This window comes from Ornithorhynchus anatinus, chromosome 1 (genome assembly GCF_004115215.2).
Source record: "Ornithorhynchus anatinus isolate Pmale09 chromosome 1, mOrnAna1.pri.v4, whole genome shotgun sequence".
Lineage (NCBI taxonomy): Eukaryota > Metazoa > Chordata > Mammalia > Monotremata > Ornithorhynchidae > Ornithorhynchus > Ornithorhynchus anatinus.
In genome coordinates this window covers 74,186,259-74,209,698 of record NC_041728.1, presented here as the reverse complement: position 1 = coordinate 74,209,698, position 23,440 = coordinate 74,186,259, and the positions used below count along the sequence as shown (strand labels likewise).

General features: G+C 42.9%; 1 protein-coding gene across 1 annotated transcript in view; it reads left to right on the top strand.

The window, feature by feature from the left end:
• Positions 1 to 23,440, top strand: part of LOC100073893 (dystonin) — a 416,997-nt gene that overhangs the window by 77,634 nt on the left and 315,923 nt on the right. The window contains exon 4 of the mRNA XM_029062300.2: positions 17,675 to 17,882. Coding sequence (XP_028918133.1) covers positions 17,675 to 17,882 — 208 coding nt within the window. The remainder of the gene's footprint in view (positions 1 to 17,674; positions 17,883 to 23,440) is intronic.

Sequence of the window (23,440 nt, the reverse complement as noted above, 5' to 3'; positions counted from 1 at the left end):
ACTAACACTTCTACAACTAACTGGAGAGGCTTCAGCTGACAGTTAAATCAGGGGCAGAAAGCCACTTTCTCCGAGTAGTTTCTTGACTAATCCCCTTCTTCCTGTCAGCCTCCTTTAGCATTTTTATGATTTAATCCACTTATTTATTCATTTTTTTACCTATCTGAATTTTCATCAGTTGTATCAATACTTTTACTCTCTTTTCCCACTGTATGGTATACAATCTGTGCCTGCCTACTTCCCTGTTAGGAGAGGTCTGGAGTTATGTCTTATACTTTTACTTTTCCAGCCACCTAGTATTTACAGTACTCTGCACACACAAAATATTCCATCAAAAATAATTATTATTTTGTTTTTTGTTAAGGCAGTATGTGCCAGGCACTGTACTAAGTGCTGGGGTGGATACAAGCAAATCAGGTTGGACACAGTGATATGGGGCTCACAATCTCAATCCCCATTTTACAGATGAGGCAACTGAGACCCAGAGAAGGGAAGTGACTTGCTCAAGGTCACACAGCTGACAAGTGGCTGAGAAGCAGCATGGCTTTGTGGAAAGAACACAGGCTTGGGAGTTAGAGGTCGTGGGTTCTAATCCCGGCTCTGCCACTGATCAGCTCTGTGACTTTGGGCAAGTCACTTGACTTCTCTGTGCCTCAGTTATCTCATCTGTAAAATGGGGATTAAGAGTGTGAGCCCCCCGTGGGACAACTGATGACCTTGTACCCCCCCCAGTGCTTAAAACAGTGCTCTGCACATAGTAAGTGCTTAACAAATACCATTATTAGTATTATTATTTTAAGTGGTGCAGCCAGAATTAGAACCCATGACCTTCTGACTCCCAGGCCTGTGCTCTATACACTACGCACTAACAACCTTCTAATAACACTAGCCTTACCTCATCACAGGAATGTTAAGATGAGTAAGGCTTTTCATGCTCCTCAGAGCAGGTGGCTATTAATATATACTTTTTAAAGTTGCCTTAATGCAAAGGTGAAACTTCATGTTGCCTTAATGCAAAGGTGAAACTTCATGTGAAATATCCTTAGACTGATTACCTCTCACTAATAGCTTTCACCAGTACCAGTAAGAAGATTTACATGATGTCATGGGTGCTATTTTTTTTTGAAGAATGAGAATGTCCCATGATCCTAGAGTGTTTCTCTGCGGAGACCCTTGAGCTCTTAACTGGTCCTATTTAAGCATTTACTCATCCACATATTCATTTTTCCTCTTCTTTCTGTAAACTATTTTGTTTGCCACAAAGCCTGTGCTATAGGTTCTTTGAGTAGTAGCAGTTTCTATTAAGTACTTAATATGTGCAGAGCCTTGTACCAAGGGGTGGAAAAGAATATGCAGGAGGAAATTTTTTTTTTAATGACATTTGTTAAGCACTTATTATATATGTCAAGCTCTGTTCTAAGCACTGTGGTAGATACAAGCTAATCAGGTTGGACATAGTTCCTTTTCCACGTGGGTCTCACAGTCTTAATCCCCATTTTCCAGATGAGGTAACTGAGGTAGAGAAGTTAAGTGACTTGCCAAAGTTCACACAGTAGGCAAGTAGCAGAGCCAGGGTTAGAACCCAGGCCCTCTGGCTCCCAGGCCCATGCTCTTTTTACTAGGCCATGCTGCTTCCCTAAGGTCTCTGAAGAGTGGTATAACAGTAAAAATGTAAGGTAAAGATATAAATACCAAAATAAAAACAAAAATCATTAGGGTAATGTAAGTAGAGGCCAAGAATTTCAGGCTCCCCTTGGTTCAGGATCCAAGGTACACCCTTAGCCACAGTGATCACTGCAGCAGCCCCCAGTTTTCCTGAAGTTTTGTGGAGGCCTCATGCTGTGGGTGCTTTTTTCTTTCCCGCCAAGATTGTGCATGACACAAAGGACAGTTGATGCCAGTTCCTGGAGAGATGGCATAGAAGTCCGGTAAGGGGGACATCAAGAGTGCCTTGCTGCAATTTTAATCCCCATGGCCTGGAGCACATTTCTACATGTGAGGTAGTAGCAGCAATAGTAGTAATAATAATAATAACTGTAGTATTTAAGTGCTTACTATATGTGGAGCATTGTACTAAGTGCTTGGGAGACTACAATACAATAGAGTTGGTAATAATAATAACTGTGTTTAAGTGCTTACTATGTACTAAGTTCTGGGATAGATACAAGATAATCAGGTCCCACATGGGGCTCCCAGTGTAATGGGGAGGGAGAACAGGTATTGAATCCTCATTTTGCAGATGAGAGAACTGAGGCACAGAGAAGTTAAGTGACTTTCCCTAGGTCACACAGCAGACAAGTGATGGGATTAGAATCCAGGTCATCTGACTCGGAGGCCCGTGCTCTTTCCACTAGGCCGCACTCCTTCCCACAATCCTTGATCTCAAGGAATTTACAATCTAGTGAAGGAACTGACAATCTTGAAGACAAAAAATTATCTTTTTGCATATGGGTACTAGATAAGGATATGCTAGCTATAAACTTGGTAGACTAGTATAAATACAGGTCTGTACCTTGGTAATATTGTCTCGGGTGATTTAATCTATGACTTTGTGGTGGCCCTTGGAAGCAGTGAGCTCTAAGATCAGGATGACTGAAAAAGGGATTTTCTAGACTTGGGGGCTTGTTCCTTGAGTGATTTTGCAGTGCATTTCTACAGTTGCCATCTTTGAATTTATAGATTCAGCAAGTGTCTGAATGGCTATGCTGGCATATCACCATATTGCAGTGTTCACCAAATCTAGCTATTAGGCTAGAAAAACACTCAGTCAGCTCACCCCATCCTTCTGTACCTTGGCAATCTCCTACCACAACCCAATTTGCAAACTTTGCTCCTCTAATGCTAACCTCTTTTTACCTCAATTTCATCTATTTCATCATTGATCCCTTGCCCATTGCCTCCCTCTAGCCTGTAATTTCCTCCTCCTCCATATCTGACAGCCCACCACTCTCCCCACTATCAAAGGCTTATTAAAATCACATCTCCTCCAAAAGGCCTTCTCTGACTAAGCCCTCATTCATTCATTCAATCAATCATATTTATTAAGCGTTTACTGTATGCAGAGCACAGTGCTAAGTGCTTGGGAAAGTAAAATTCAACAATAAACAGTGACATTCCCTGCCCACAACGAGCTCACAGTCTAGAGGTGGGGAGACAGACATGAATACAAATAAATAAAATTACAGATGTATACATAAGTGCTGTGGAGCTGGGAGTTGGGAGAAGAGCTAAGGGAGCAAGTCGGGGTGAAGTAGAAGGGAGTGGGAGATGAAGAAAAGTGGGATTTAGTCTGGGAAGGCCTCTTGGGGGATGTGGGCCTTTAATAAGGCTTTGAAGGGGGGAAGAATAATTGTCTGTCAGATTTGAGGAGGGAGGGTGTTCCAGGCCAGAGTCAGGATGTGGGCCAGGGGTTGGCTGCGAGACAGGCAAGATTGAGGCACTGTGAGAAGTTTAACACTAGAGGAGTCAAGTATGTGGGCTGGGTTGCAGGAGAGAAGCGAGGTGAGGTATGAGGGGATGAGGTGATGTAGTACTTTAAAACCAATGGTGAGTAGTTTTTCTTTGATATGGAGGTGGATCGGCAACCACTGGAGATTTTTGAGGAAGAGGGTGACATATCCTGAATGTTTTTATAGATAGATGATCAGGGCAATGCAGTGAAGTATGGATGGAGTGGGAAGAGACAGGAGGTTGGTAGGTCAGCAAGGAGACTAATGCAGTAATCTAGGCAGGTTAGGATGAGTGAGTATATTAATGTGGTAGCACTTTGGACCGAGAGGAAAGGGTGGATTTTAGCAATGTTGTGAAGGTAGAACCAACAGGATTGAATATGTGGGTTGAATGAGAGAAAGGAGTCAAGGATGATGCCAAATTTACAGACCTTTGAGACAGAAAGGATGGTGGTTACATCTACAGTGATGAGAAAGTCTGGGAAAGAAATTAAGGAGCTCTTGTTTTGGACATAAGTTTGAGGTGACAGGAGGACATCCAAGTAGAATTGTTTTGAAGATGTCTTGAAGCCCTCATTTCCCCTACTACCCTTCTGCATCACCAGTGCACTTGTATCTGTACCCTTTAAGCATTCAATATGTTTACCCCACCCTCAGCCCCAGAGCACTTATGTATATATCCTTATATCCTGCCATTTCTCATATCTGTAATTTATTTTAGTGTCTGAATCTCCCAATGTAAAATCATTGTGGGCAGTGATCATGTCTACCAACTCTATTCTACTGTATTCTTCCAGTGCTCAGTACAGTGTGTTACACTTCATAAATGCTCAATAAATAACAATAATAACAAATAAATCTATCAATTGATATGCATTTTTCTGCACCAAACACTATGAGAGCTCCACAAACACAGATTTTCATGAAAACCAAGGAGAATGATAAGGCACAGTAGAAGCAGCGTGGCTCAGTGGAAAGAGCATGGGCTTTGGAGTCAGGGCTCATGAGTTCGAATCCCAGCTCTGCCACTTGTCGGCTGTGTGACTGTGGGCAAGTCACTTAACTTCTCTGTGCCTCAGTTCCCTCATCTGTAAAATGGGGGTTAAGACTGTGAGCCCCACGTGGGACAACCTGATTCCCCTATGTCTACCCCAGTGCTTAGAACAGTGCTCGGCACATAGTAAGCGCTTAACAAATACCAACATTATTATTATTATTATCACAGTAATTTCATGCAGGCCTGCTGTTGGACTTCCATTGGGCCTCTCTTGATTTTTTGTAGGCACATGAGAGAGGGATTACTTTCAAGGCTGCTCTATCCTCATCTCCATACTGCAGTCTATCCTGATTTTGAATCCGTGGTCTTCAACAACAGTTTCAGTAGTCATCAGGGATAAATTTTTCTCTCCTTGTCAGTGTGACTTTCAATGGATGCAGCCTAAAAAGATCAAGCTGGAGCTCCCTTTATTAGTCTTAACAAACAAGTTGGTAACGAATATTCAAATCCACAGTTTAATTGCTTGACACTTTCTCCAGTGATTGTAAATGAAAACCAGGTGAAAACATTAATCTCCTTTCAGTTTGGTAACCGGATTTCTCTAGCAGAGATAAGCAGCTTGATTAAAGTATTGTTCTAGTTGAAATCCATAAACAGTGGTCCTTAAAACCCTTGCATAGTGATTATAGTGGTTTACTCCAGAATTATAGAACTTTGACTTTGGGACTGTGGATCTCCAAAGAAATGAATAGGATAGCTGGGTTCGATCGTTTCTAGCACTGTTAGGGCTCATGTACATACTAAAAAGCACATCCATCCCTAAACAGTTTTCTATCTGCCTTGTAAGACAAGCATGTTTAAAACTGTAATCTGCAGTTTCTTCATTTACATAGCACCTGCTGCAGGTAAAATAGTTTATTGAGGGTGGATATAGAATCGGTTTTCCGAGTGGGTTTTAGAATAGGGTGGACTCTCATCTGCCTGGGATGACTTGGGTGTGGTCCTGATTGAAGAAGAAAGTCACTTCCAGGCCCATGCGATTGGAAGCCAGCTCAGCAGAGAAACAAACTCTTACTGCTGAGTAAAATATTGTTAATCATCTGCAGTGAAAAGAGCCATATGAGTATTGGTTTACAGAAGTCTCACCAAGGAAATCATGAAGTGGAAGTATGTAATTTGTGCCTATCTTTCTGGACTAAAGACCCTCTCCACCCAGGTGACGTAGATAGTTGCTGTAGTCTACAGCCTCACATCTCAGTTGATAATGCAATTTTATGGATGGGTAGTTATTTGATAATAATAATTGTAGCATTTAAGAGCCTACTTTGTGCCAAACACTGTACTGAATCCTGGGGCGATCCAATATAAAACAATTGGATACAGTCCTTGTCCCATATGGAGCTCTAAGTGGGAGAGAGTATCATCCCCATTTTACAGATGAGCTAGCAGAGGCACAGAGATTTTAAGTGACATGCCCAAGGTCATACTTTATTCATTAAGTTATATTTATTGAGCACCTACCATGTGCAGAGTACTGTTCTAAGCACTTGGGAGAGTATAGTCTGCTCATGTGGGCAGGGAATGTGTCTGTTTATTGCTATATCGTACTCTCCTAAGTGCTTAGTACAGTGCTCTGCACACAGTAAGCACTCAATAAATACATGTGAATGAAGAAATATAACAATAAACAGACACATTTTCTGCCCACAATGAGCTTATGGTCTAGCGGGTAAGCAGTAAAGTCGGAGAAGCAGCGTGGCTCAGTGGAAAGAGCACGGGCTTTGGAGTCAGGGCTCATGAGTTCGAATCCCAGCTCTGCCACTTGTCGGCTGTGTGACTGTGGGCAAGTCACTTAACTTCTCCGTGCCTCAGTTCCCTCATCTGTAAAATGGGGATTAAGACTGTGAGCCCCACGTGGGACAACCTGATTCCCCTATGTCTACCCCAGCGCTTAGAACAGTGCTCGGCACATAGTAAGCGCTTAACAAATACCAACATCAGTAAGAGTCAGAGCTGGGAGTAGGGCCCAGCTCTTCTGATTCCCAGATCCTTGCTTATTCTGCTAGACTACTCTGCTTCTCCACTGGTCTGGAAGACCACTTACAGATAGATCCTTGGGGATTTGCACAGTGGAAGAAGCAAGGCACCTCATGTCTATAAGCCATCCATGGATATAGTTAGAAACTCCTTTTCGCCTTCCCCTAGGGCTGTCATTCTTAGGTCATAAAGGTTAAGAAGCCTAATAAGTACATATGCAGCTGGCCCAGAGCCAGGGGTATGTATATATGCTCCTCTGTATATTTAATTTTACAGTTGAAGAAGACATCACTGAGGTGAAATAAGACAGGTAGGAACCACTGTGGACCAAAGTAGTTAGTTGGGAGTCTGGCTGTGTGTTGGCCTGGGGCTGAATTTGGCTTATCCCTGCTCTAACATCATAATTTCTGGTTTCGCTCTGAATTGTCCTGTCACAGGGTAACAGATGAGTCAGGATCAGGTCTGCCTCATCCCCATTTGTTCTTCATCCCTTTACTGATAGTAGTCTGTATGTGACACTTCAGGCCACCACTGATGTAGGTCCATTTGATGTGCAAGATTCCCACTACCTGCACTGAGAGATAATTCTATTACATTGCTTGTTATGGGCAGAAAACAAGTCTGCTAATTTGGTATATTATACTCTCCCAAGCACTTAGTACAGTGCTCTGCAAATAGTAAGCGCTCAATAAATACCACTGATTGATTGATTCACCTAAGTACATGATAGTGTTTTGTACACAATAGATGCTCAATAAATATGAATTGATTGAAATATAGTCACTCCAAAAACCGAGATGCATATAACATCATGCACATTATTCTGGTATACAAACAAATGTGATGATGTAATAATAATTATTTTGATACTTGTTCAGGCTTACTATGTACCAAGTACTGTTTTGTCAGCTGTGTGACTGTGGGCAAATCACTTAACTTCTCTGTGACTCAGTTACCTCATCTGTAAAATGGGGATTAAAACTGTGAGCCCCACGTGGGACAACCTGATCATCCCATATCTACCCCAGCCCTTAGAACAGTGCTCTGCACAGAGTAAACGCTTAACAAATACTAACATTATTATTATTATTATTATTTTAGGTGCTGGGGAAGATACAAGTTAATCAGTTTGAACACAGTCCCTGTCCCATGTGGGGCTCACAGTCTGATAGGAGGGAGTAGGATCAAATGAACACCATTTCTGTGGGAGTTGGCTGGAATTTAGAGCATTTCTTCAGTGTACTTTGACCCCTCTCTTGCTCCAGACCCTTTACATTTCCCTCCCAGTTCCCTCTGAATACAGCCACCACTTCTGGGTCATAGAACTTGATGGTAGGAGAAGAGGCTTTTTGCTGAAAATATAAATAATAGACATAAAAATGTTCTATGCTAAATTTGTACTGGAACAAGAGACAGACTAGCTGAAAGCCAGACAATGACTAATCTATAGTTACCTCCCTAAACATCCAACATCCAAGGAGTTTTTTGGTTTTTTTAATAATATTTGTTAAGTATTTACTATGCACCAGGCATGGCACGAAGTGTTGGGGTAGATTTAGACAGCAGTTAGTTTTTAGCCCATTATTTCTTCTTTCCACCTCTTCTTCTCTGCTTGTATGTACAACCCCCCCGCCCCCCCATCATCTTACTTTTCCACTTGCAATCTTATCTTATTGTTACAACTGGGTGTGGGGAAAGCTATAGTTTTTCCTCCATTTCTTCCAGTTCTTTGTCACTGTCTTTTTGTATTTTTTTCTTCCAATAGCTCTCCCTCTGTCAATAGTGATTTGAAAGAGGTATAACATCTAACTAAGCACTACCAGAAATGATTGTCTCATTGAGGAAAATGGAACCTAAAAATGATTATGAGGGATTTTCAGAGTTTTACCTAATTAACCTAACTTTTATCCCTGAATAATCTTTTAAGAATCCAGGTAAACCCCAGCAAAATAACTCATTTAAAGTATTAAGTCTATTTAGGCAGTAAAAATGTCAAGGAGATAGTTTGATTTAGTAATTCATCTTAATTCTTTGACCAGTTTGTCATTTTAACACGTGGGGTGACATATAAATATTTCCTCCATGATCGATAGCATCAATCGTGTATTTTGGAATGTGATAGCTGATAAATTTGGTCATTTTTTTCAGTGCATCACGAAGATATGGCAAACAAAAGACAGATCTGTTTTAGAGGAAAAACCTGAAAGATTTGGAGAAAGACTGAATATTTGCCTGTGGTAAACCAGAACTGAATAGGGGCCAGCAGTCAGTCAGTACAAGTCACTTGTTCTCTTTGTATCTCCATTTCTTCATCTGTAAAATGGAGCTGAAATATCAGCCTCCTGTCTCTCCCCACTCCAGTCCATACTTCATTTTGCTACCTAAATCATTTTTCTACAAAAACGTTCAGGCCATGTTACCCCACTCTTCAAGAACCTCCAGTGGTTGCCTTTCCACCGCCATTTCAAACAAAAACTCCTCATCACTGGCTTTAAAGAACTCAATCACCTTACCCCCTCCTTTAACTCACCTCGCCACTCTCCTACTACAACCCAGCCTGCACACTTCCCTCCTCTAATGCTAACCTTCTCCCTGTATCTTGATCTTGTCTATCTCACTGTTAATGTCTAGTTCATGTCCTGCCTTTGGCCTAGAATGCCCTCCCTCTTCACATCTGACAATTACTCCCCTGACTCCCAAAGCCTTATTGAAGGCACATCTTCTTCAGGGGGTCTTCCCTAAGCCCTTTTTTAAATCTTTTCTTCAAATCTCTTCTGTGTCGCTTCAGCTCTCTTCTGTGTTGCTCTGATTTGCTCCCTTTCTTCATCTCCCCTTTCAGCCCTATAGCATTTATGTACATATCTGTAATTTATTTATATTTGTCTCCCCATCTAGAATTTTAGCTTGTTGTGGGCAGAGAATATTGTACTCTCCCAAGCATCATTTCAGTGCTCTGCACACAGTAAGCACTCGATAAGCATGACTGACTGTTCCCCCACCTGTAATAATAATAATAATGCAATTATTATTATGATTTTGGAATTTAAGTGCTTACTGTGTGCTAGAAACTATTCTAAGGACTGGGGTAGGTATAAGATACATTGGACACAGTCCCTGTCCCACATAGGGCTCACAGTCTTAATCCCCATTTTACAGATGAGGGAACTGGGGTCCAGATAATTTAAGTGACTTGTCCAAGGTCACATAGCAGACACGTGGTGGATCTGGGATTAGAACCCATGAGTTTCTGACTCCCAGGCCTTAGACTCCACTAAGCTATGCTGCTTCTACTATCAACCCCAAGTGGGACTGGAACTGTGTCTAGTGTCACTGCATTGTATCTGCCACACTGTTTGGCACATAGTATGCACTTAATAAATATCACAAATATTATTCTTACAAGCCAATGATAAGGAGTTTCTATATGATGTGAGAAAAATGGGTCAGCTGCAATTTTTAAAATAGGGTATTTGATTCTTGGTTGTTTCTTTTCATTTCTCTTTGGTGTTAATTCCCCTCTGTTAGGTTTGTCACTTTTGTTACAAATATAGCATTGTATTCATCTGTGGTTTAAAGATATGATTATGTGTGTTTTACTCTTGGTACTCATTTCCAAATGTATGACTAAAGTTAGAAACAATAAATGAATAAGAACACTTAGTACTTTCTGAACTATGCAATCAGACTTCTTAAATCAGGAGAAGAGCACTGAGCACTTATAATTTCTATAAATTTCAGGTTCTCCTTTTTATAACAGTATAAATAAAGCTAATAAGTTTAGATATTTTATTGGCACCAAAGTCTTTTTATGCTTATTATTTGTTTTCACTAAGAAATTGCTGACAATATAGAACAATCAAGGTGCTAAAGCTGGCTGTGTTTCAGTTTAGGAGAAAAAACTCTCCATCATGGTTTTACTGGTCATTGTTATTCCCTTACCCCCTAAATGGTTGAATGATTCTGGCTCTGCAGAACTCATTCCAGGAGCCTTTTAAAAACAGAAAATTCATTTTGGAAAATTTTAGTGTGAAAGGAGTAATGCAAGGTCTTACTATACTTATTAGAGTAACAAATGAATGAAGGTGAGAATTTCATAAAGCGAACCAAAAAATCACTGCCTTTTCAAGTTGTTTGAGGAGTCAAATAGAGCTTATTCAAAACTGATGACTATGCATTTTATAGATTAAAAACAGAGCTTTGGGGATGTTAACACTTTTAAATCCTGACTATTGGAATTATACTATTTGTTTGCATTATATCTCTCTGAGAGGGGCACCTAGAAAATGTTACTGTTTGGTTTATTGCTGGAAGAATTAATTAATAAATAATAATAATAATAATAAGGTTGGTATTTGTTAAGTGCTTACTGTGTGCCGAGTACTGTTCTAAGCACTGGGGTAGATGCAGGGTAATCAGGTTGTCCCACTTGAGGCTCACAGTCTTAATCCCGATTTTACAGATGAGGTAACTGAGGCACTGAGAAGTCAAGTGACTTGCCCAAAGTCACACAGCTGACAGGTGCAGAGCCGGGATTAGAACCCCTGACCTCTGGCTCCTAAGCCCGTGCTCTTTCTACTGAGCCATGCTTAATTCAATCATATTTACTGAGTGCTTACTGTGTGCAGAGCACTGTACTAAGCACTTTGAAAGTACAATTTGGCAACAGAGACAATCCCTACCTAACAGTGGGCTCATAGTCTAGAAAGGGGGAGACAGACAACAAAACAAAACAAGTAGACAGGCATCAATAGTGTCGATATAAATAAATAGAATTATAGATATATACACATCATTAGTAAAATTAATAGAATGATAGAATAATAAGTATGTATATATATATATACAAGTGCTGTGGGTCGGGGGAGGGTAGAGCAGCGGGAGGGAGTAGGGGTGATGGGGAGGGGAGGAGGAGAAGAGATAAAGGGGGCTCACTCTGGGAAGACCTCCTGGAGGAGGTGAGCTTTCAGTAGGGCTTTGAAGGGGGGAAGCGTGCTAGTTTGGCAGATGTGAGGAGGGAGGGCATTCCAGGCAAAAGGTAGGACGTGGGCCGGGGTTGACGGCAGGGCAGGAGAGAACGAGATACAGTGAGGAGTTTAGCGGCAGAGGAGCAGAGTGTGTGGGCTGGGTTGTAGAAGGAGAGAAGGGAAGTGAGGTAAGAGAAAGCAAGGTGATGGAGGGCTCTGAAGCCAACACTGAGGAGTTTTTGCTTGATACGGAAGTTGTTAGGCAATCACTGGAGATTTTCAAGGTGTGGGGGTGACATGCCCAGAGCATTTCTGTAGAAAGGTAATCCGGGCAGCAGAGTGAAGAATAGACTGAAGTAGGGAGAGACAGGAGGTTGGGAGGTCAGAAAGAAGGCTGATGCAGTAATCCAGTCAGGACAGGATTAGAGATTGTACCAACAAGATAGTGGTTTGGATGGAGAGGAAAGGGTGGATTTTAGCGATATTGTGAAGGTGAGACTGGCAGGTTTTAGTGATACGATGTTGTGAAGGTGAGATTGGCAGGTTTTAGTGATGGATTGGATATGTGGGGTGAATGAGAGAGAAGAGGCAAGGATAACACCAAGGTTGCGGGCTTGTGAGATGGGAAAGGTGGTAGTGCCACCCACAGTGATGGGAAAGTCAGGGAGAGGACAGGGTTTGGAAGGGAAGATGATGAGCTCAGTCTTGGACATGTTGAGTTTTAGGTGGGGGGAGGACATCCAGGTGGAGATGTCCTGAAGGCAGGAGGAGATATGAGTCTGGAAGGAGGGGGAGAGAACAGGGAGGAGATGTAGATTTGGGTGTCATCTGCGTAGAGATGATTGTTGAAGCTGAGGAAGTGAATGAGTTCACCAAGGGAGTATGTATAGATGGAGAACAGAAGGGGACCAAGAACTGACCCTTGAGGAACCCCTACAGTTAGGGAATGGGACCGGGAGGAGGAGCCCATGAAGGAGACTGAGAATGAATAGCTAGAGAGATAAGAGGAAAGCCAGGAGAGGACGGAGTCCCTGAAGCCAAAATTGGATGCAAAAAGAGTGACTAGCCTACAGGGTTGTTTAAACCATTGGGAAAATGGGAAATTCTCAGGCTCACTGAGAAAACTGTCTTAAAGCAAATAGGAGTTCCTGCTTGATGTGAAGAGGAATTAGTAAATTACTGAAGGTTTTTGAAGAGTGGGGAGAATGTGTATAGAATAATATTTTAGAAAAAATATGTGGAAAGAAAGGCAAAATAGTCCTGCAGAGGGGAGAAACTGGAGGCCAGAAGAGCAAGTAAGGACGTTGGCTTAATAGTCAAGCCCGGATATATGTGTTGGGACAAGCCTAGTGGCCGTTAGGGTAGAGAGGAAGGAGCAGCTTCTGGAAACATCATGAAAGAATTAATAGGGTTCAGTGACCGACTGAATATGGGGTATTCATCAAGAATAATGTCAAGGTTTTGGGTTTGAGAGAGGTAAAAGACCATGGTGATGTCATCTATGATGAGAAAGGTGGCGAGAGGATTTTGGAGGGAAGAAGGGGAATTCAGTTTTGCACATATTGAGCTTAAGTTGCCAGCAGACCATCCATTCAATGTCCAGGAGGCAGGAGGTGTGAAGTTGCAGAGAAGGACAAAGGTCAGGGCTAGTGATTTAGATTTGGGAGCCATCTACCTAATTAACAGAACAGTAGTATTTACTGAGCCCTTACTCTATGCAGAACACTACTAAGTGCTCAGCAAAGTACAACACAGTACCGAAATCATGAAAGTGGATGATTCGCCAAAGGAGTGAATGTAAGTGAGAAGAGGGACTCATAAAGGGACTCACAGGGAGTGGAGGCAGAAGAGCCAGTGAAAGAGATTTAGAAGAATTGACCAGAAAGGTAAGAGAACTAGAATAGAACTTTGTCACAGAAACTTAAATTAGTGTTTCCAGTTCAAGAAGGCAATCAATCGTATTTATTGAGCACTTACTATGTGCAGAGCAGTGTACTAAGAACTTGGGAGAGTATAATACACAGAATTAGCAGACATTCCTTGCCAATAATGAGCTAACAGTATAGAGGGGGAGATAGACATTAATAAGAATAAATAATTTTTAATATGTAATTTAAAGGTGTGTATTTAAATGCTGTGGGCTTGGGGGTGGATGAATATCAAATGTCCAAAAGTCACAGATTGAACTGCATAGACAACATATTTAAGGAAGTAAGGCAGGTAAGGAAGTTAGGGTTGGAATGTGGAATTTCAGAGTTGTTGAAGGTAGTGACTGTTCAGGGACCAGTGATGGGGAGATCCTGCTTATGTTCAGATTGGGGAGTGGGTGAGTTGGGGTGGAACAGGAGCTTGGCAAAATTGAGGAGTGAGAGGAAGTGAGCAATTGGTCATCAGAAATGTTCAAGTGAATATTGGTATTTAAGAGGAACAGTGTAGGACCAGAAAGGAGAGCAGGAAGGTGAAAGGCTTCAAAATGACTCAGAAAATTGGAGTTGGAGCCCAGAATATTGTAAATGTTGGCAACTAGTAATTGAAGTGAGAGGTAGAGGTGGATCATATGTGTGTGTGTGTGTGTGTGTGTATGTATCTGTATATCTATATCTATATCTGTAACTATATCTATCTAAATTTCTCAATTTTGGTGATTATGCTACTGATAGTAAATTCCATGGTGCATTTGTGCTACTGAGAGATTCCCTCTCTCACTGTGTCCATGAAAATGTAGTAGGGCACACTTTCTAGTCCTTTGCCTTTGAGATGAATGACACCCTTAAGTAGGGCTTCTTGGTACTGTCAAAATGCAATGCTCTCTCCCTCAACAAAAGACCATAATGGGGAGTGGGGATGCTATAGTACAGAGAGCTTTAGGGTTGGAGAGTATCCTCCTGTTGACCATGGGTATGTCACTTTTTGTGCTCAGCTTCCTCATCTGTACAATGGTACATCCATACTGATCTCCCTCCATCTTAGACAGCGAGCTCCATGTGGGACAGGACCTCTGTCTGACCTGATTGTCTTATCTACCTTAGTGATTAGTACAGTGATTTGCTCAGAATAACCCTTTAATAGCAATGGGCTAATGGGCCACATACTCAATTTTCTCTTTATGGTACTAATGATAATGGGAAGCAGCATGTCCTATTGGATAGAGCACGGGCCTGGGAGTCAAAAGGACCTGGGTTCTAATACCGGCTCTGCCATTTGTCTGCTGTGTGACCTTAGGCAAGTCACTTAACTTCTCTGGGTCTCAGTTACCTCATCTGTAAAATGGAGATTAAGACTGTGAGCTCCATGTGGGACAGGGACTGTGTCCAATCCGATTAGCTTAGTGTTTAGAACAGTGCTTGGCACATAGTAAGCACTTAACATATACCATTACTATTATTATTGGTGGCATTTGAGCTCTCCACACTCTCCCCTGGCTCCCTTGAGCAAAGAAGGAAGCACTAGGTTAACTAGCTAAGCTAGATAGCTGGTGCAGTCTGTGGTTATGGAACAGAGTAGTTTTTGTGGACACTCTGCAGCAGGTGATACTGCTCTGCCCTTACCTATTTCATCAGCTTTTAAGTATGGCACTCAGATTGGAGGAAGTAGAAACTGGGTTTTTTTTCATAAAATTCAGTGTGCTGCACCCTTTCCCACCTACTCCACTGTTGCCCCCTCTGCTCCAGAGGGAACATGACTGGGAGTGATATGAGGGTGGTGCTGCACAATCTACTATTATAACTGCACAGGTTCTCAGTTCTAAAGTCTTTGTGACTGGATCGAAACTTATCTGCTGTTTACCACGAGAGACTCCACCATCTTCTATGAAGGCTGGATGGTCCTTTTCTGGTTCTTGAAAAAAAATTCCCTCCAAAGACTACTTCTAAAAATAAAGCAAACGAGAAAGAAAATGGATGGAGGAAAGTACCTGTTGTGGGTAAATTTTAGGTCATTGGAATTATGGGTTAACTTTGGTTACCCATGCAATTGCTGTCTGCAGGTTACTGAGGCCTAGCTGTATTGTTCTGGAATCCAACATCATTTACTTTCTGAAGAGAAATTAGGTCAATTCCTTGGTAGGACTTCTGAATATTCAAAGACACTTCCTCTTTGGTCATTGTTAATTCTTCTATCCCTTCCTTCTTTGGGCTGATTTGGCTCCACTATTGACTTTTTTTTCTGGTTTTTTTTTTTCCCAGCTACACTTGTGCTTTAAGGAGCAGCCAGTTGGGCTTCAGCCTCTTTTTTTTTTTGTGATTTTTTAAAAAGTAATTTTTCTTACCTTGATTTCTCCTTGTCAGCCTAATCTTTGTAGGAATCTGATTCAAATCCCTTGGCCAAGTAGGTTGGGCAGAAAAAAGAATTATAACCTTGCAAACAAAGGATGAATCTACAGTAAAATACAAAAGGAATATATGGAGTCATTCTATGAACAAAACAACAAAAGAAAATGTAAGCCATTCCAGAGTCTCTAAGGGTGTCAACTTTCTAATTATCGAACGAACAGTAGCATCCCAGAGAGTGAGAAAAAGTTTCAAGGTTATTTTTAATAGAAAATGAAACAGGTTGGTAATTGTTTATACTGTTACTCATGTCATTGTCAACCATATTATACTGCAAATGTATTCAATTTATTTATAATGTGCCCATGGTTTGGGTGCATCTAGAAACAGGCACAAGAAAGGAAGAAAAGTTCAATGTAATCTAGAAGTTAAATGAAAATTAAGAGCAACCATAAGACTACCTCCTTGGAAGTACCTGACTCATAAATAGTTATTACCTCTATCAAAATGATGCTACTGATTATTTGGCTACGTAATGAGATAAACTAGAGTGGTCCAGGGCTAGCAGCTATATGAGGTATATGAGTTAGCTGCCTTTTCCAGTAACATTTGACTGCTTTGGGAACATATTATTGGTGACACTGCCTTGACTTCATGGGCAGCCCGTGTTTTTACATGAATTGATTGCAAATGAATTTCTTGTCAGGGACCATGGCTTCAAGTTATGCAGACTTTGGTTCTTGAGTTGAAGGTCAGAAAGTGGAACTCAAGATGGGGAGATAAGGACTCCCCGCTTGATGCTTTATTTATGTTCCTCTCCTGAAGTTCCGATTGGAGCAGTTGTCCTTGTTATGTTAGTTAACCAACCGTATTGAAAAAATAAACATAAATTAAATGGCAAATTTCCCCAATAAAAAAGAGAGAACTAGCCGTCAGGCTGCATTTTCCTAGCGTGAGTAGTGTGACCCTGAAGATTTGTTCGTGATAGATGAACAGAGTACCAGCTTTTGGTCTAAAGAGATTAGTCTAAAGGATCAAATTTCCCATTTCACTGGGTAATGATTAGGAGCCCAGAAATGACACTATTTCCTGCCACTGCACTGCATCATCCTTATTTACATTAATGGCAGCTGCTGCTTTTACTGTGTATATCTGGAAGTTTAAACCATCAGAAAGATTTTAAACTGGTCTGAGACGCCTGTTTATGGAAGCCGCGTTGGCAGAGACTTCTAAAAAAGCTGCCTTTTGTGACTCTCTCCGTCTTGAGCTAAGGCTGTTCTGGGAAGCGTTGCTTCCTCCTCTTTTGAGGTTGGAAGGCATTTTTTTTTTTTCTGAGAACCTGCGGCTATCCAAAAAGCCAGGAGAAGAAAGGCGATCAGATGATCGGGACTTTGAAGGAAGGAGACTTGAAAGGGTGTGGCTTCAGAACTCTACATAAACAAAGAATCGACACCCTGCGTTCCAGAGGGTTTTTTTTCCCTTCTTTTTGATTTCGTGCCCGTTTTTGTTTTTCAAAACTTAGAAAAAGAGTTGCAGTGATGAATTAACCAGCAGTCAAGTGGTAAATCTTTCCTTTGTCCTGGTGGGGGAGCCAGACACTATTGATTTGTAATCAGGAAGGTTGTTGCTTCTGGTTTCATTGTTGGGCAAGTCATTTGTGAGCTGGTTGCCTGTCCGACTGCAGGCCACACACTTCTTCGGGATAAATCTTCCATGGATTTTTCCTGCCAGGATATCGCTTTTTCGGTCTGAGCGCTCCCCAAGCCAAAATGGTGAGTCCTGCGTTCCTGTGTGTTTTGCTCTTTTTTTTTTTTTGTTTTTGGTTTGAATCTTATCCAGCCGGCAGTGATGGCGAGGATGGACCGGCCCGGCTGATCAATCGTGGGTCCCCTCGGCCTGGGTGGTTATTCATGCTCTGTCTCCCCCCCCCCCCCCCCGCATCTCTCCTTGTCTCTCCAGAGCTCTGGCAACGCTTCTTACCGCTGCTCGATGTCTTCTTCGGCGGATTTTTCCGACGAAGATGATTTCAGCCAGAAGTCGGGTTCTGCCTCTCCAGCTCCGGGAGACACTCTCCCGTGGAACCTGCCCAAACACGAGCGGTCCAAGAGGAAGATCCAAGGCGGCTCGGTGCTGGACCCTGCCGAGAGGGCCGTGCTCAGGATCGCAGGTAAAAGCAGTCGCCGGGATGGGGATAGGGATGGGAATGGGGATGGGAATGGGGATGGGAATGGAGATGGGAATGGGAATGGGGATCGAACCCGAAGGGATGGGATCCTCCAGCCAGCCGGCAGCCAGAAGTCCTCCGTGGAGCTTCAATTACGGATCTAATGTACATCCCGCAGGTTCGTCGGGCCCAGGAGAGCCCAAATTGCCATGAAAAGATTTTTCTTTATTCATGTGACAGAGCGACGTTCTTCCCAGCAGCTTTTCATTTTAATTTTTTTAACCTTTCTCACGTCTGTAGTCGTGACTAAGCTCTTCGGCCTGTCTTCTGGTTGGCTGAATCCAAGCATCTGAAATGTCGGAAAATATTTCCAGGCACCTGCATTAAACTTTCATGCGTAAACGCAAGAGCCAGGACGTGGGAATTTTGAAGCATCGATTTAGGTGGTCTCCCAGTCTTTTTTTTTTCTTTGCCTCATGTCCAGACAGTCCTGAGCGAGCATTTTTTATTTGCCGTTTGGGCCTCGAGGCATATGACTGCGTAGAATAAACCAGCGTGGGTTTTTTTTTTTTGTGTGTGTGTGTGTGTGGGTGTATTGATGTCCGTTCAAGGCCTGTGAGGGCAGTCATCCAGATAATTTCTAGGTAAAATCCGACTCCGCGGCTTTCATGGCAGCACTGCGCGTCCATCTGTAAGGCCGCTTTGTCCCCATTCCCATTTGGGGGAAGCTGCGAAAGAGGCTTTGATTAATTAATGGGGGAGGGAGTCGCTGGTGTTTCTGTTCACCCGGACCTGGTGTTGCCTTGCATTAGCGCTGCTACGAACCGAAACGGGGCCGAGAGCTTGTTTTACCCTGCTGAAAGGGGATAACAGTGTGTAAACGAATCCTGGGAACACAGCAGGCTTTTTTTTTTCTTTTGGTGTTGCTCCTCACCCCGCCCCCAGTAATTGCAAAGAAGGGTTTAGGGGAGTGACAGTCGGGCAGGACTGTGTGTGGCCTGATGGCGCCTTTCCGAAGAGACCAAAGCATCTTTCGAAGGGGTGTCGAGGCATTCAGCGCTTCACCCGTTATCCCCATCCTCCCGCACCCCCTTATCGCCCTTGACTTCTCACTACCCCTCCCGCCCCGCCACTGCTTTTTTTTACGGATAGTTTCAGTCCCTCGGCCTAAAGTACAGTACAATGGTGGGACTTTCCCTGCCTCCAAGTCCGGTCCTGTAGGGAACTGGCCAAGCGAGTCCCCGCAGCTGCGATCCGGCAGCAACAGCAGCAGACCACAAGAGAGACAGGAAATTTCCCCCCTCCCCACCTTCCCATGGGACATAGGAAAAACTGCCCAAAGTCAGCAGCTTTGTAAACCGTGTTTCTGGGACAACCCCTGTTTCTGGGACAACAGCAGAAGTCCTGCCGGCGTTGAGCTTCTGGCCTGTGTCTCTTCCTTGGCCGGGAGAAAAGAGGGTGCGGGAAGAAGAGGCAGAGTGAGAGAGGCTCTTTGTTTTGTTTTATGCCATTCATAAAGCAGTTACTATGTGTCAAGTGCCGTTTTAAGCGCTGGGGTAGATACAAGTTTATCAGGCTGGCCCACATGGGGCTCACAGTCTAAGTAGGAAGGAATACGATTTAATCCCCATTTTACAGTTGAGGAAACTGAGGCACAGAGAAGTGAAGTAACTTGCCCAAGGTCACACAGCTTGCAATTGGCAGAGTCGGCAATATAACTCAGCCCCATGCTCTTTCCACTAGGCCCCACTGCAGGAGAGACTGGTAAAATTCACGGCAAGGGATGGAAGGATCCTTTCCAGCCTTAGTGAGAATTCTTCCCTTAGGGATTAGTCACTTCGGATTGAGTCATTTCCCAGTACAATTCTGCTGTCTAGATCTGAGGCAGGAGGAACAAGGGCACTGCTGTTGATGCCAGATGGAGAGCCCGGGCAAGGAAGGGAAACAAGGAGATGGGGTAGAGAGCAGCAGACTACAGTAAAGAGTCAGGTCGAAAGCATGGGGGGCAGCCTGCTGTTTGCACACATTTTTGAAGGTCTTGAGGATTGGTGGGGCATTCACTGGGTTTTTACTGTTAATGCAACTAGTGAGAAGATGGTAAGCCACAGGAAGGGTAAAAGGAAACTGTGTCGATTTAATAACGCCTGCATTAAGCAGTAAGAGCTGCAGTAGGTGTAGTAGTTGACATATTAGTGCTTACTACTTGCCAATCACTGTTCTAAACCCTGGGGTAGGTACAGTATAAGCAGATTGGACACACTTCTTGTTCCGCATGGGGTTCACACTTCAAGAAGGTGGAAGAACAGGATTTAATCCCCATTCTACAGATGAAAAAACTAGGACACAGAGAAGTTTAAATGACTTGCCCTGATCACACAGCAGACAATCACACAGCAGGTCTTCTGACTCCCAGGCCCATGTGCTTTGTTAGACCATTCTACTTCTGGTGGCTAATGTCTATTGTGGCTGCAGAAGGAAGGTACATGGGGAGTTTGGGAGTTTCAGTGCTTTTCAACTAGAGAAGCAACATGGCCTAGTGAATGGAGCATGGGCCTGGAAGTCAGAACCACCTCTGTTCTAATCTGGGCTCTGCCACTTGTCTGCTTTGTGACATGGGCAAGTCACTTCACTTCTCTGTGCCTCAGTTACATCATCTATAAATTATAGATTTATAATTAATACTGTGAGCCCCACGAGGGACATGGACTGTATCCAACCTGGTTAGCTTAGTATCTACCTCAGGGTTTAGTAGAGCGCCTGACACATAGTAAGGGCTTAACAAATACCATCAAATACAAACTAGTATCCAAACAATCAATAGTGCTTTATACCAGCCAGGTTCAAGTATTTTGCTTAAACACTACAGTTTCTTTCACAAATAGAATGAGGATGATAAAATAATAATTTTGGTATTTGTTAAACCCTTACCATGTGCCAGGCACTATACCAAGTGCTGGTGTGGATACAAACATATCAGGTTTAACACAGTCCCAGTCCACGTGGGGCTCACAATCTCAATGTACATCCTTTCTTGCTTGCTTTTGGTTGGTATTGGGCTTCTAATGTAAAAGCATGGTTGTACTGTTTAAAGTTTACTTTAAGTGCTGATTTAGTTCTTGATTCCAGGCCTACCTGTGGTCTTTCCCCACCCTCTACCCACTTTCACTTGTCTGGCCTCAGGTGAAAAGAGAGAGATGGTGGTGTCAGTGCTTATCGGGGGTGGATGACACATGAGGCTCTGTGACCTTAAGGCCCCTTCCTCACTCCTCTTACATAACCGTGGTTCAAGTTCTCATTCACCATCAGCTGATGGATGGCCTCCTTGACTTCAGTCTCTTTTCCTTCTGTCTATTTTACCTGCGGCTGCACATATCATGCTTTGGACCACTTCCCTCTCAATCTCCAAAGGCTTCTCATAAAAAAATCCCAAACTCTAGATCCTCACCATCAGCAACAAATATCGAGGCAACTCTGCACAGATCACTAAACTGTACATTTGGGAACATACAAAAAATGTGAAAGACATGGTCCTTGGTCTCAAGAAATGTATAATCTAATGGGCAAGCTTCAAGAATCAGCGTGGCTCAGTGGAAAGAGCACAGGCTTTGGAGTCAGAGGTCATGAGTTCAAATCCCGGCTCTGCCACTTGTCAGCTGTGTGACTGTGGGCAAGTCACTTAACTTCTCGGTGCCTCAGTTACCTCATCTGTAAAATGGGGATTAAGACTGCGAGCCCCACGTGGGACAACCTGATTCCCCTGTGTCTACCCCAGCGCTTAGAACAGTGCTCGGCACATAGTAAGCGCTTAACAAATACCAACATTATTATTATTATTAAGAATCTCCATCAACTTGACTCCCTCTTGCCTATCTGCTCTCTTCTATCATTACCTCCCGACTGTTGGCCTTCTTTACTGGTAATAACTCGGTCTGGACTCTCCTGCGGCTAACCTAATTATCACACACCCTGCCCTCTTGAGTTAAACCATGTTCCTCGCCTTCTTTAAACACCTTCTAAAAGGCCTCCCTCTCAAGACTTTCCCTGTTTGATCTTGCTGCTTCCTTCTCCATCTCTGCCTCTTATGCACTTACCTACTTATTGATTTATTTATTCTCATCCTTGATATTTATATCTGCTTTTGCACTCTTAGCTCTAATATATTAATTTATTACATCTTCTTCCCCATTGGATTACAAGCATTTAATAGTATTTATAGAGCATTGACTGTGCAGAACATTGTACTAAACACTTGGGAGAGTAAGTTCCTTGAGGGAAGGGATCACCTCATAAGTGTCCCCCAAAAGCCCAGTATAGTATTAGGCACATTGTAAGCACTCAAATATCGGTAAAGTGAGAGTGTTCTGAATTTTAAAAAGGTTAATAAGCATTGCTGTAATATATTCTGATGTATGAAATAAGGGCTTTGAACTGTGGACAGGGATTGTCTCTTGCTCAATTGTACTTTCCAAGCGCTCAGTACAGTGCTCTGCACACAGTAAGTGCTCAATAAATATGATTGAATGAATGAACTATGCCCTCCAGGTGCATGATTTGGCATTTTGGTGGGCTATCCAGGAAGATGTATTCCTGAGGTGGGGCTCCTCTGGGAAAAATTCCTGCTTGGGTCCTGTTAAATTGGAAATGGGGAGCTGAGGCGATCCATTCAATCAATCAATGATATTTGAGCATTTACAGTGGACAAAGTATGATACTAAGCACTTGGAAAATCACAATTCAACAAAATTCGTAGATGTGAGCCCTACCCACAAGGAACTTACAGCCTACAAAGGAAAGAGATACATTCTGAAAGACTAGGATTAGGGGAGATAATGAAGTATAAGGAAATTGTGAGGCTGGGTTGAGTATCAGCATGCTTGAGTGCATAGTTGATAATAATAATGATGATATTTGTTAAGCGCTTACTATGTGCAAAGCACTGTTCTAAGCTCTGGGGGAGATACAAGGTGATCAGGTTGTTCCACGTGGGTGTCTCAGTCTTAACCCCCATTTTACCAATGAGGTAATTGAGGCCCAGAGAAGTTAAGTGACTTGCCCAAAATCACACAGCTGACAAGCGGCACATCCGGGATTAGAACCCATGACTTCTGACTCCCAAGCCTGTACTCTTTCCACTGAGCCATGCTGCTTCCGATAGAGAAGAGAGTGTGACTAGGGGAAATAAAGGGCTTAGTTGGGGAAGGCTTCTTGGAGGAACGAGAAATGACTTTAGGAGGTTTTAGGAGGAGTGGTGGAATGAAAGATACCAAAGGGGAGAGAGTTCCAAGCCAGAGTTCCAGACCTACTATAAATTACTGTGAAGATGCAAAAGGGAGAAAGCGGGTATTTGAAATCACCAGCATTTATTATTGGTGCCCTTTTCTCTCCATCCAAACTGCTATCATGTTAATACAATCACTTATCCTATCCTGCCTTGATTACTGTATCAGCCTTCTTGCTGACCTCCCTACCTCCTGCCTCTCCCCACTCCAGTCCATACTTCACTCTTCTTCCCAGATCATTTTTTCTACAGAAATGTTCAGGACATGTTTTCCCCACTCCTC